The sequence below is a fragment of the Bufo gargarizans genome, chromosome 6 (genome assembly GCF_014858855.1).
Source record: "Bufo gargarizans isolate SCDJY-AF-19 chromosome 6, ASM1485885v1, whole genome shotgun sequence".
NCBI lineage: Eukaryota > Metazoa > Chordata > Amphibia > Anura > Bufonidae > Bufo > Bufo gargarizans.
In genome coordinates, this window is record NC_058085.1 from 61,823,222 (window position 1) to 61,838,066 (window position 14,845).

The 14,845-nt window shown below is 50.7% G+C and overlaps 1 protein-coding gene across 1 annotated transcript; it reads left to right on the top strand.

The window, feature by feature from the left end:
• The first annotated feature begins 1,329 nt into the window (after window positions 1-1,329).
• Window positions 1,330-2,163, top strand: LOC122941046 (heat shock protein 30C-like). The gene has a single exon (XM_044298033.1). It carries the CDS (start codon window positions 1,476-1,478, stop codon window positions 2,109-2,111), a length of 636 nt encoding a protein of 211 aa, XP_044153968.1. The 5' UTR covers window positions 1,330-1,475; the 3' UTR covers window positions 2,112-2,163.
• Window positions 2,164-14,845: the final 12,682 nt, after the last annotated feature.

Below are 14,845 nucleotides of genomic sequence, written 5' to 3' on the forward strand. Positions count from 1 at the left end.
GATAAAATGTATTCATACAACTTAGAATTCATTGTTCCCTCAGTGTTCACACGTTGTCCAGACCTTTAGACAGCAAAGCAGCCCCAAACCATAATCCTTCCTCCACCATGCTTCACAGTTGGGATGGGGTTTATGTGTTGGCATACAATGTTCTTTTTCCTCCATAGTTCCACTTTGGTCCAGGTCGTCCCAGGCAAACTTGCAAGGGGCCATAATGTTCTTCATGGACAACAGCGGCTTCCTTTGTGGTATCCTTCCATGAACACCATTCCTGGTCAGTGTCCTAATGGCGAACTCATGAACAGAGATGTTTTGCATTTTGTAGGTCTTCTGCAGTTACCCATGGTTTCTTTCTCACCACTTCAGGATTCCCTGTTGTACTCTTTGGGTAATATGAAAAGGACACTCACTCCTAGGGAGAGCAGCAGCAGTTCTCGGTTTTCTCCAGTTACAGACAATATGGATTGAGGTGCACTTAAGCAATGTTTTGTTTTTTTCAGACTTTTATAACTTAATGAATTGTAATCCTCTCCTCTTATACTTCCTCCCTGTAATGTAATCTGATATCACACAATAACATCCTGGACATGCTGGGAGTTGTAGTCCTCTTCTGTTATACCCACTCCCTGTAAGGTCCTCTGACATCTCATAACAGCCTGGATATCCTCTTCCATTATACCTCATCTCTGTAGTTTCCTCTGATATCACATAATAAAAGTCTATACATGCTAGGACTTGTAGTCCTCCTCTCTTATTACCCTAAGGTCCTATGGTACCATATAATATCATCCTGGTCATGCTGGAAGTTGTGGTTCTCTCCTCTTATACCTCCTCCCTGTAACATGCTCTGCTATCACACTATATTAGCCTGGACATGCTGGGAGTTGTAGTCTTCTTATGTTATATCTCCTCCCTGACATGTCCTGTGATAACCCATAATAATGACCTGGACATAATGGGAGTTATAGTCCTCTCCTCATATACCTCCTCCCTATAATGTCTTTTGATGCTGGTATATAGATTATGGTTTCTATTCTGTGTGTTGTATTGTCACCCACTGTCCTGGGTATAGTGTCCTCTTTTTGGGGGTTATGGAAGTGGTCACCCTACGAGACATTTCCAGATATTTCTTCTAAAATAACATAAGTCAAATGCTTGCATTGTCAAGCAATCTCGGGCAGTCTCTTTGCTCCTCCGCCCACCTCTCCTGTCACTTTCCCAGTCCATGCTGGAAGTTGCTGGCACCGCCTCGGCCCGGCCCTCATGTATGATTCAGTGTTTGTCTGCACAGTGCCCTCCCTTACCCTCCATATACAGAGAGCACATGGAAGTGTCTGGAAGAGACCAGAACACACAGCAGTGAATATATAAGAAGCTGAGCTGGGACGTCTGCAGTACTGAGCAGCAAGAAAGCAGACGCTGACACATTGCCTCAACTCAACCAAGACAAGAAGCTTCAGCAGAATCAGCTAAAGATGTTTCCTCTCCGTTTTTTGCAGTCTTCATATAGGACAATATGTGTCTGCAGGGAGCCTGCCCTCACTCTCTGGCCGGCTACACAGCTCATGTTTGGTCTGCTGGAAGATGACATGATGGGCATGAGGAAGGACATGGAGAGGAGAAGGCAGCGTGTCAACCAGGCTTACCAGCTCCTGGCCCAGGACATGGAACGGAGAGCCGATCTGACCAGAAGCTCTGCAGCCGCTGACAGAAACTCTTCCACCACAGGCAAAGAGGGGAAGAAAAACTTTGAGCTCACTCTGGACGTCAGCGGCTTTTCTCCTGAGGAGCTGACAGTGAAAACGGAAGGCAGGAGACTCATTGTCTCAGGAAAACATGACAAGAAAAAGGAGGCAGAGAATGGCGGCTATTTCCATGAGTACAGAGAGTGGAGACGAGAAGCTGAGATCCCGCAGGACGTCCACCCTGAGGACATACTGTGCTCCCTGTCCAAGGATGGCCAGCTCCACTTTCAGGCTCCTAGACTGGCGCTACTAGGTGCTGAAGAAAGGAATAGTCCTATCACCCAGAGCCCAGGAGATGGAGAAGAAACCCCCCTGGAGATCCAGACCAGTGACCCCAAGAGAGAGAACGGACTGAACTCCTCCTGACTGCATATGGACAGTTCTCCTACATAGTGTCCTGTATTTCCTCCCGTTTATGTCTGGAAATAATAAGTGATGTTTTTATGGAAAAATATAATGAAATGTAAATTATTTTTAATTTTTTCAATAAACTTAAACATATTTTATTTTTGTGTCTCTTTATTGTGTGACTTAACCCCTTCATGCATTTGGATGTAACTGTACGTCCAAATTGCGAGTAACTTAGTGCATTTGGACATACAGTCACATCCAAACAGCTGACTGGGGCTGTGACAGTATAAGGTGTCACAGCTCCGGAATCTCCGTTCTCCTTGAGAGCAAAGACACTGGAGAAGAGGCAAGGGACCAATCTGAATGGTCCCTTGCCGGCAAGCACTCTGATTGGTTAGTCTCTGCAGACTAACCAATCAGAGCACTTCAAAAAGAAAATGCCGATTTCAGGCTGTGATCTTGCATGGTGAATGCCGTAAAAAAACTATGTGAAAAAAAAATTTTGTTTGTCGTTTGCTTCGGTCCACATGCGGTGGGACTGCTCCCCCAATGAGAAACACGCTACAGTGTTTGGCGTTTGAGCAGTTCCCCTATATTTGCCACTGTATTTCAGTGATTTTGTTTTATATGTAGTGTATGTGCCTTTACCTGGCATTTAAACATTCTTTTGCACCTGGTAGCCTCCATCACATGGTCTGATATGGGTGTGGCTTACAGTCTGGCTTTGTTCACATTGCACTAGTTGTCCTGCTAGGCGGTTGTGTGGAAGCTTGGCTGTGAGCTGGATTACATCACCTTCAGACCGTGTTCACACCATAGGTAGCGTAGTGGTAGGACCCCTTGCCATGCTGAGTGACCGTGACGTGATGCATGATGGGCTCCGATATCTTCCTGACAGGAATATATTGGCAAAAGTCTCAGCTTTTAAAAGGGTTGTCGGGGTTCAGAGCTGAACCCGGACATACCCTTATTTTCACCCCGGCAGCCCCCCTGAGCCTAGCATCGGAGCATCTCATGCTCCGATGCGCTCCAGTGCCCTGCGCTAGATCGCGCAGGGCACAGGCTCTTGTGTTTTCAATAACACACTGCCGGGCGGTAACTTCCGCCCAGCGGTGTGTTCGGTGACGTCACCGGCTCTGAGGGGCGGGCTTTAGCTCTGCCCTAGCCGTTTTACTGGCTAGGGCAGAGCCAAATCCCGCCCATCAGTGCCGGTGACATCACCGGGCTTCCTGTGAGCCCCATAGAGAGCCCCGGTACGTCACCGGAACTCAGAAAAATGCCTTTGCCCTGCGCGATTTAGCGCAGGGCAAAGGAGAGCATCGGAGCATGAACTGCTCCGATGCTCATGTCAGGGGGGCTGCCGGGGGGAAAATGGAGGGATGTCCGGGTTCAGCTCTGAACCTGGACAACCCCTTTAATATCTGCATTTATGACTAGCTAGTATAGTCAGTGGCATATCCGTTTGGTGCATTTCTTCTGTGATTTAGTATCACTAACCATCTTAAAAGCAGAGAAATTATAATTTTGAAAATAGCTAATTTTTCCAAATTTTCTGGAAATTTGGGATGTTTTTATGCATAAAGGTAAAACGTATCAACTCAAATGCACCATATGGTCCAAACTGGCTGTCGCTTGAAGGGGTTAATCTCCCCAGCGAGCAAGTGCTGCAGGAGGAACACAGTGAGAGCTCCGTTGCTACGGACAGATTTGTGTCACCAGGGGGTATGGCTAAGATTGTACATAACTAGGGGAGTGGCTTAGGTGGCATGTGACCAGGCGGCTTGGCCTGGACTGGACTGCGCATCACAGGGATGAAGCCCGGTGTAGCGTTATACTACCCTACCTCGTGAGATTTCCCTACCCTCTGACTTCCTGTCGCATTAGCGATGACGTCGGGAGGCGTGCCTTACGTTTCACCATCTGCGCATGCCCAAAAGGACACTCTACTGAAAATCTCACGGCTGAATTGAGCAGCACAGCGGGAACATGCGCATGCGTCGGGGAGCCGAGGTAGGGAAAAATCACAGGTCAGTGCGCAAGCGCGGTTAACTTATTAAAATCCACACGATATACGCGCCTGCGCAATGTGGTGGTAGGGAAAAATTACATTCCAGTGCGCAAGCGCCGAGGGGAAGTATGACTATCCATGCCAAAAGCACTTTTAACCCTTTGCAGGAGCTATTCTCATATTGGTTCTTGATTGATTGTCCTCTTATATATAGGTTCTATTATATAGGGGGGCTCTCTGCACAGTATATTTGGGGGTCTGTCTGCACAGTATAATGGGGAAGTCTGTCTGCGCAGTATATGGGGGGGGGCTGTCTGCGCAGTATATGGGGGGGGCTGTCTGCACAATATATGGGGGGGGCTGTCTGCACAGTATATGGGGGGGGCTGTCTGCACAGTATATGGGGGGGGCTGTCTGCACAGTATATGGGGGGGGCTGTCTGCACAGTATATGGGGGGGGGCTGTCTGCACAGTATATGGGGGGGGGGCTGTCTGCACAGTATATGGGGGGGGCTGTCTGCACAGTATATGGGGGGGGCTGTCTGCACAGTATATGGGGGGGGCTGTCTGCGCAGTATAGGGGGGGGGCTGTCTGCGCAGTATAGGGGGGGGCTGTCTGCGCAGTATAGGGGGGGGCTGTCTGCACAGTATATGGGGGGCTGTCTGCACAGTATATGGGGGGCTGTCTGCACAGTATATGGGGGGCTGTCTGCACAGTATATGGGGGGCTGTCTGCACAGTATATGGGGCTGCTGTCTGTGCAGTATATGCGGGGTTTCTTTGCATTATATGGGGGGCTGTCTGTGCATTATATAGGGAGGTCTGTGCAGTATATGGGGCTGCTGTCTGTGCAGTATATGCAGGGTTTCTTTGCATTATATGGGGGTGGTGTCTGTGCATTATATAGGGAGGTCTGTGCAGTATATGGGGGGGCTGACTGTGCGGTACGGTATATTGGGGGATGTATGTGCAGCATATTTGGGGGGGCAGTGTATTATATTTGTGGGCTGTGCGTTAGATGTGGAGCTGTGCACCACGTGGGGCCTGTGTGTTAGATGTGTACAACCCTAATTTAACAAATACTACGAAACTGCAGCCATCTCGTCACTTGGAGAAGGATTAGACGCTGCCCCCCATCCAGAGGGACACACCTGCCACCAAATCCATCGCTCACTAGATTCTGTAATCACCGTCGGTCTGCTGGGTATGTGTGCGCACCGTCGGTCTGCTGTGTATGTGTGCGCACCGTCGGTCTGCTGTGTATGTGTGCGCACCGTCGGTCTGCTGTGTATGTGTGCGCACCGTCGGTCTGCTGTGTATGTGTGCGCACCGTCGGTCTGCTGTGTATGTGTGCGCACCGTCGGTCTGCTGTGTATGTGTGCGCACCGTCGGTCTGCTGTGTATGTGTGCGCACCGTCGGTCTGCTGTGTATGTGTGGGCACCGTCGGTCTGCTGTGTATGTGTGGGCACCGTCAGTCTGCATGCACTGCGTCTGTTCTGCCATTTGCTCTAACCATTTTAATTTTTTTTTTTGTGTCACAACTCTGACCAGCATGTTCTCCTATGGAACACGAAGTACCTGAAGTGGAATGAAGAAGCCCATGTGTGAGGCCTGCGCCCTGGCGGGAGCATTGAAGGGGCATCTGACACGTGACGAGCTGCTCCTGTGTACTGTTATCACCGCGAGTTCACAGGTCGGCAACCATAGGCCGTCCACATGCTGTGAATTACATCTCCCATCGTGCTGGTAAAGTATTATGGGAGGTGTAGTCCAAAACATCTGGAATACCAAATGCGTATGAATGAAAAGCATGGTGTGTGATTGGTCAGTAACAAGGGTTGAAGCCTTGACGTGGCGTTACTGCTCACATGTGTATCCATGTGCCAATTCAACCAATGTGAGTGACTGTAATTAATACTGATTAGTTAACTATAAATACTGTGACAATGGAGAATTAAACGACCGTATCTCCTACACACTGCTTACACTGTGACCGTATCTCCTACACACTACTTACACTGTGACCGTATCTCCTACACACTGCTTACACTGTGACCGTATCTCCTACACACTACTTACACTGTGACCGTATCTCCTACACACTGCTTACACCGTGACCGTATCTCCTACACACTGCTTACACCGTGACCGTATCTCCTACACACTGCTTACACCGTGACCGTATCTCCTACACACTGCTTACACCGTGACCGTATCTCCTACACACTGCTTACACTGTGACCGTATCTCCTACACACTACTTACACTGTGACCGTATCTCCTACACACTGCTTACACTGTGACCGTATCTCCTACACACTGCTTACACCGTGACCGTATCTCCTACACACTACTTACACTGTGGCCGTATCTCCTACACACTGCTTACACCGTGACCGTATCTCCTACACACTGCTTACACCGTGACCGTATCTCCTACACACTACTTACACTGTGACCGTATCTCCTACACACTGCTTACACTGCGACCGTATCTCCTACACACTGCTTACACCGTGACCGTATCTCCTACACACTGCTTACACCGTGACCGTATCTCCTACACACTGCTTACACCGTGACCGTATCTCCTACACACTGCTTACACTGTGACCGTATCTCCTACACACTACTTACACTGTGACCGTATCTCCTACACACTGCTTACACTGTGACCGTATCTCCTACACACTGCTTACACTGTGACCGTATCACCTACACACTGCTTACACTGCGACCGTATCTCCTACACACTGCTTACACTGTGGCCGTATCTCCTACACACTGCTTACACTGTGGCCGTATCTCCTACACACTGCTTACACTGTGACCGTATCTCCTACACACTGCTTACACTGCGACCGTATCTCCTACACACTGCTTACACTGTGACCGTATCACCTACACACTGCTTACACTGCGACCGTATCTCCTACACACTGCTTACACCGTGACCGTATCTCCTACACACTGCTTACACTGTGACCGTATCTCCTACACACTGCTTACACTGTGACCGTATCACCTACACACTGCTTACACTGCGACCGTATCTCCTACACACTGCTTACACCGTGACCGTATCTCCTACACACTGCTTACACTGTGACCGTATCTCCTACACACTACTTACACTGTGACCGTATCTCCTACACACTGCTTACACTGTGACCGTATCACCTACACACTGCTTACACTGCGACCGTATCTCCTACACACTGCTTACACCGTGACCGTATCTCCTACACACTGCTTACACTGTGACCGTATCTCCTACACACTACTTACACTGTGACCGTATCTCCTACACACTGCTTACACTGCGACCGTATCACCTACACACTGCTTACACTGACTGTATCTCCTACACACTGCTTACACTGTGACCGTATCTCCTACACACTGCTTACACTGCGACCGTATCACCTACACACTGCTTACACTGACTGTATCTCCTACACACTGCTTACACTGTGACCGTATCTCCTACACACTGCTTACACTGCGACCGTATCTCCTACACACTGCTTACACTGCGACCGTATCTCCTACACACTGCTTACACTGCGACCGTATCTCCTACACACTGCTTACACCGCGACCGTATCTCCTACACACTGCTTACACCGTGACCGTATCTCCTACACACTGCTTACACCGTGACCGTATCTCCTACACACCGCTTACACCGTGACCGTATCTCCTTCACAATTATGTCCGGTTTCAGCTCTGATCACGGACCACACCTTTTGGACTCTTGTACACGACTATATGCACTAAAACATGTATAGTGTTAGGGAACGTGGCATCTGGGGACAGATAGTACAGCCCTGCTGCTCTATGTGGGCATCCTCTCCCTGCCTCCCTATCGGATCGCTACGTATTTCACGTGCGTCCGTTGTCTATGGAGGTTTCAATGTGGTCGCCTTGTCCTCCCCTGAATGGGCTCCCTCCCTGTCGAACCATGGGAACCTTGCCTGCCTCGCCCAATCCGTGGCGTAGTCGCTGGAGCGCTACCTACAAATTGTGGTCCCCCCCCCCCCCACCGGGTCCTCCCTGCAGATGGGCCACGCTCACGCTCAGATACAGGGTCACGCAAGGAGTAGCCCACGGACCTTCCTTGGGTGGTCTCAAGTAGCTTCCACCCCTCCTCGGCATCCTCGGGTAGCCACAGGACAGGCCTGAGGCTGGTGACAAAGCCTTCTCTGTCAGTTGCCTCTGGGGACACCTTTGCACCGATTCCCTCAGAACAGAGCATCAGGCGGTCTTCCACCATGCAGAATCCCTCTGAGGTCAAGACAAACGTGCACGATGGAACCTACCCTACCCAGGTTTGGTGCCCCTCTAGTGGAAGACCTCTTTTGGATGGCGCTCTCCTGAGGGAGGCAGAGCATGCGCATTGCGCCATACTCCAATTTCGGGGACCAGTTTTCAATATAGATGCGGGGAACAGCAGCTATAAGACAATGGGGGCATATCCAAGCGATACGCCCCTGTTGTCTGAGATGAGAAAACCCATTTTAAGGCCTCTTTCACACGACTGTATTACCTTCAAGAGGGCCATATTTCCCACACTGGCATTGATCATGCCAACAGGAGTACACACAATCCTAGATTACAATGATGCTGCGCAAGTCGAGCTTCAGGTGGGACTATTGTTTAGCACGAATAGAGAATAGATCATATGAATGCGGGACAATAGCCCATTGTGAGGCACAACATGAACAACATCAAGATGCCATGTGCTCCTGTATGCACGATCAATATAGCCCGTTAACTAACACTATACATGTTTTAGTGCATATAGTCTTGTACAAGAGTCCAAAAGGTGTGGTCCGTGATCAGAGCTGAAACCGGACATAATTGTGAAGGAGATACGGTCACGGTGTAAGCAGTGTGTAGGAGATACGGCCACAGTGTAAGCAGTGTGTAGGAGATACGGCCACAGTGTAAGCAGTGTGTAGGAGATACGGCCACAGTGTAAGCAGTGTGTAGGAGATACGGCCACAGTGTAAGCAGTGTGTAGGAGATACGGCCACAGTGTAAGCAGTGTGTAGGAGATACGGCCACAGTGTAAGCAGTGTGTAGGAGATACGGCCACAGTGTAAGCAGTGTGTAGGAGATACGGCCACAGTGTAAGCAGTGTGTAGGAGATACGGCCACAGTGTAAGCAGTGTGTAGGAGATACGGCCACAGTGTAAGCAGTGTGTAGGAGATACGGCCACAGTGTAAGCAGTGTGTAGGAGATACGGCCACAGTGTAAGCAGTGTGTAGGAGATACGGCCACAGTGTAAGCAGTGTGTAGGAGATACGGCCACAGTGTAAGCAGTGTGTAGGAGATACGGCCACAGTGTAAGCAGTGTGTAGGAGATACGGCCACAGTGTAAGCAGTGTGTAGGAGATACGGCCACAGTGTAAGCAGTGTGTAGGAGATACGGCCACAGTGTAAGCAGTGTGTAGGAGATACGGCCACAGTGTAAGCAGTGTGTAGGAGATACGGCCACAGTGTAAGCAGTGTGTAGGAGATACGGCCACAGTGTAAGCAGTGTGTAGGAGATACGGCCACAGTGTAAGCAGTGTGTAGGAGATACGGCCACAGTGTAAGCGGTGTGTAGGAGATACGGTCACAGTGTAAGCGGTGTGTAGGAGATACGGTCACAGTGTAAGCGGTGTGTAGGAGATACGGTCACAGTGTAAGCGGTGTGTAGGAGATACAGTCACAGTGTAAGCGGTGTGTAGGAGATACGGTCACAGTGTAAGCGGTGTGTAGGAGATACGGTCACAGTGTAAGCGGTGTGTAGGTGATACGGTCACAGTGTAAGCGGTGTGTAGGTGATACGGTCACAGTGTAAGCGGTGTGTAGGTGATACAGTCACAGTGTAAGCGGTGTGTAGGAGATACGGTCACAGTGTAAGCGGTGTGTAGGAGATACGGTCACAGTGTAAGCGGTGTGTAGGTGATACGGTCACAGTGTAAGCAGTGTGTAGGAGATACGGTCACAGTGTAAGCGGTGTGTAGGTGATACGGTCACAGTGTAAGCGGTGTGTAGGTGATACGGTCACAGTGTAAGCGGTGTGTAGGTGATACGGTCACAGTGTAAGCGGTGTGTAGGTGATACGGTCACAGTGTAAGCGGTGTGTAGGTGATACGGCCACAGTGTAAGCGGTGTGTAGGAGATACGGCCACAGTGTAAGCAGTGTGTAGGAGATACGGCCACAGTGTAAGCAGTGTGTAGGAGATACGGCCACGGTGTAAGCAGTGTGTAGGAGATACGGCCACGGTGTAAGCAGTGTGTAGGAGATACGGTCACGGTGTAAGCAGTGTGTAGGAGATACGGTCACGGTGTAAGCAGTGTGTAGGAGATACGGTCACGGTGTAAGCAGTGTGTAGGAGATACGGTCACGGTGTAAGCAGTGTGTAGGAGATACGGTCACGGTGTAAGCAGTGTGTAGGAGATACGGTCACGGTGTAAGCAGTGTGTAGGAGATGCGGTCACGGTGTAAGCAGTGTGTAGGAGATACGGTCACGGTGTAAGCAGTGTGTAGGAGATACGGTCACGGTGTAAGCAGTGTGTAGGAGATACGGTCACGGTGTAAGCAGTGTGTAGGAGATACGGTCACGGTGTAAGCAGTGTGTAGGAGATACGGTCACGGTGTAAGCAGTGTGTAGGAGATACGGTCACGGTGTAAGCAGTGTGTAGGAGATACGGTCACGGTGTAAGCAGTGTGTAGGTGATACGGTCACGGTGTAAGTAGTGTGTAGGAGATACGGTCGCAGTGTAAGCAGTGTGTAGGAGATACGGTCGCAGTGTAAGCAGTGTGTAGGAGATACGGTCACGGTGTAAGCGGTGTGTAGGAGATACGGTCACAGTGTAAGCAGTGTGTAGGAGATACGGTCGTTTAATTCTCCATCACAGTATTTATAGTTACCTAATCAGTATTAATTACAGTCACTCACATTGGTTGAATTGGCACATGGATACACATGTGAGCAGTAACGCCACGTCAAGGCTTCAACCCTTGTTACTGACCAATCACACACCATGCTTTTCATTCATACGCATTTGGTATTCCAGATGTTTTGGACTACACCTCCCATAATACTTTACCAGCACGATGGGAGATGTAATTCACAGCATGTGGACGGCCTATGGTTGCCGACCTGTGAACTCGCGGTGATAACAGTACACAGGAGCAGCTCGTCACGTGTCAGATGCCCCTTCAATGCTCCCGCCAGGGCGCAGGCCTCACACATGGGCTTCTTCATTCCACTTCAGGTACTTCGTGTTCCATAGGAGAACATGCTGGTCAGAGTTGTGACACAAAAAAAAAAATTAAAATGGTTAGAGCAAATGGCAGAACAGACGCAGTGCATGCAGACCGACGGTGCCCACACATACACAGCAGACCGACGGTGCCCACACATACACAGCAGACCGACGGTGCGCACACATACACAGCAGACCGACGGTGCGCACACATACACAGCAGACCGACGGTGCGCACACATACACAGCAGACCGACGGTGCGCACACATACACAGCAGACCGACGGTGCGCACACATACACAGCAGACCGACGGTGCGCACACATACACAGCAGACCGACGGTGCCCACACATACACAGCAGACCGACGGTGCGCACACATACACAGCAGACCGACGGTGCGCACACATACACAGCAGACCGACGGTGCGCACACATACACAGCAGACCGACGGTGCGCACACATACACAGCAGACCGACGGTGCGCACACATACACAGCAGACCGACGGTGCGCACACATACACAGCAGACCGACGGTGCGCACACATACACAGCAGACCGACGGTGCCCACACATACACAGCAGACCGACGGTGCCCACACATACACAGCAGACGGTGATTACAGAATCCAGTGAGCGATGGATTTGGTGGCAGGTGTGTCCCTCTGGATGGGGGGCAGCTTCTCATCCTTCTCCAAGTGACGAGATGGCTGCAGTTTCGTAGTATTTGTTAAATTAGGGTTGTACACATCTAACACACAGGCCACACGTGGTGCACAGCTCCACATCTAACGCACAGCCCACAAATATAATACACTGCCCCCCCAAATATGCTGCACATACATCCCCCAATATACCGTACCGCACAGTCAGCCCCCCCATATACTGCACAGACCTCCCTATATAATGCACAGACACCACCCCCATATAATGCAAAGAAACCTCGCATATACTGCAGACAGCAGCCTCATATACTGCACAGACCTCCCTATATAATGCACAGACAGCCCCCCATATACTGCGCAGACAGCCCCCCATATACTGCGCAGACAGCCCCCCCATATACTGCGCAGACAGCCCCCCCATATACTGCGCAGACAGCCCCCTATATGCTGCGTAGACAGCCCCCCCATATACTGCGCAGACAGCCCCCCATATACTGCGCAGACAGCCCCCCATATACTGCGCAGACAGCCCCCCATATACTGCGCAGACAGACCCCCATATACTGCACAGACAGCACCTCATATACTGCACAGACCTCCCTATATAATGCACAGACACCCCCCATATAATGAGCAGACAGCCCCCCAATATACTGCTAAGACAGCCCCCCAATATACTGCACAGACAGCCCCTCATATACATCCCAGACAGCCCCCCAATATACATCCCAGACAGCCCCCCAATATACTTCCCAGACAGCCCCCCAATATACTTCCCAGACAGCCCCCCCAATATACTGTGCAGACAGCCCCCCATATACTGCACAGACAGCCCCCCATATACTGCACAGACAGCCCCCCATATACTGCACAGACCTCCCTATATAATACACAGACACCCCCCTATATAATGAGCAGACAGCCCCCCCATATAATGAGCAGACAGCCCCCCCATATAATGAGCAGACAGCCCCCAATATACTGCTAAGACAGCCCCCCAATATACTGCTAAGACAGCCCCCCAATATACATCCCAGACAGCCCCCCAATATACATCACAAACAGCCCCCCAATATACTGCGCAGACAGCCCCCCCCCATATACTGCGCAGACAGCCCCCCCATATACTGCGCAGACAGCCCCCCCATATACTGCACAGACAGCCCCCCCATATACTGCACAGACAGCCCCCCCATATACTGCACAGACCTCCCTATATAATGCACAGACACCCCCCATATAATGAGCAGACAGCCCCCCATATACTGCTAAGACAGCCCCCCAATATACTGCACAGACAGCCCCCCAATATACTGCACAGACAGCCCCCCAATATACTGTGCAGACAGCCCCCCAATATACTGTGCAGACAGCCCCCCAATATACTGCGCAGACAGCCCCCCAATATACTGCGCAGACAGCCCCCCATATACTGCGCAGACAGCCCCCCATATACTGCGCAGACAGCCCCCATATACTGCGCAGACAGCCCCCATATACTGCGCAGACAGCCCCCATATACTGCACAGACCTCCCTATATAATGCACAGACACCCCCCATATAATGAGCAGACAGCCCCCCCCATATAATGAGCAGACAGCCCCCCATATACTGCTAAGACAGCCCCCCAATATACTGCTAAGACAGCCCCCCAATATACATCCCAGACAGCCCCCCAATATACATCCCAGACAGCCCCCTAATATACATCACAAATAGCCCCCCAATATACTGCGCAGACAGACCCCCATATACTGCGCAGACAGACCCCCCCATATACTGCGCAGACAGACCCCCCATTTAATGCGCAGACAGACCCCCCATTTAATGCGCAGACAGACCCCCCCATTTAATGCGCAGACAGACCCCCCCCATATACTGCGCAGACAGCCCCCCCATTTAATGCGCAGACAGCCCCCCAAATATACTGTGCAGACAGACCCCCAAATATACTGTGCAGACAGACCCCCAAATATACTGTGCAGACAGACCCCCAAATATAATAGAACCTATATATAAGAGGACAATCAATCAAGAACCAATATGAGAATAGCTCCTGCAAAGGGTTAAAAGTGCTTTTGGCATGGATAGTCATACTTACCCTCGGCGCTTGCGCACTGGGATGTAATTTTTCCCTACCACCACATTGCGCAGGCGCGTATATCGTGTGGATTTTAATAAGTTAACCGCGCTTGCGCACTGACCTGTGATTTTTCCCTACCTCGGCTCCCCGACGCATGCGCATGTTCCCGCTGTGCTGCTCAATTCAGCCGTGAGATTTTCAGTAGAGTGTCCTTTTGGGCATGCGCAGATGGTGAAACGTAAGGCACGCCTCCCGACGTCATCGCTAATGCGACAGGAAGTCAGAGGGTAGGGAAATCTCACGAGGTAGGGTAGTATAACGCTACACCGGCATCATGTGTCACTCATCGCAGCTGTGCCACTGCCCCAGAGTGCGTTGCTGGAGCCCGGCCAGATACTGTAAGTTAGGGACACTGCTCCAGCAGAACCAGTACCACAGTGCAGCACAATATACTGCTCCAGCAGAACCAATACCACAGTGCAGCACAATATACTGCTCCAGCAGAACCAGTACCACAGTGCAGCACAATATACTGCTCCAGCAGAACCAATACCACAGTGCAGCACAATATACTGCTCCAGCAGAACCAGTACCACAGTGCAGCACAATATACTGCTCCAGCAGAACCAAATACCACAGTGCAGCACAATATACTGCTCCAGCAGAACCAATACCACAGTGCAGCACAATATACTGCCCTAGCAGAACCAAATACCACAGTG

Coding starts and splice junctions, on each gene's coding strand:
- LOC122941046 (XM_044298033.1), top strand. CDS start 1,476: ATGTTTCCTCTCCGTTTTTTGCAGTCTTCATATAGGACAATATGTGTC.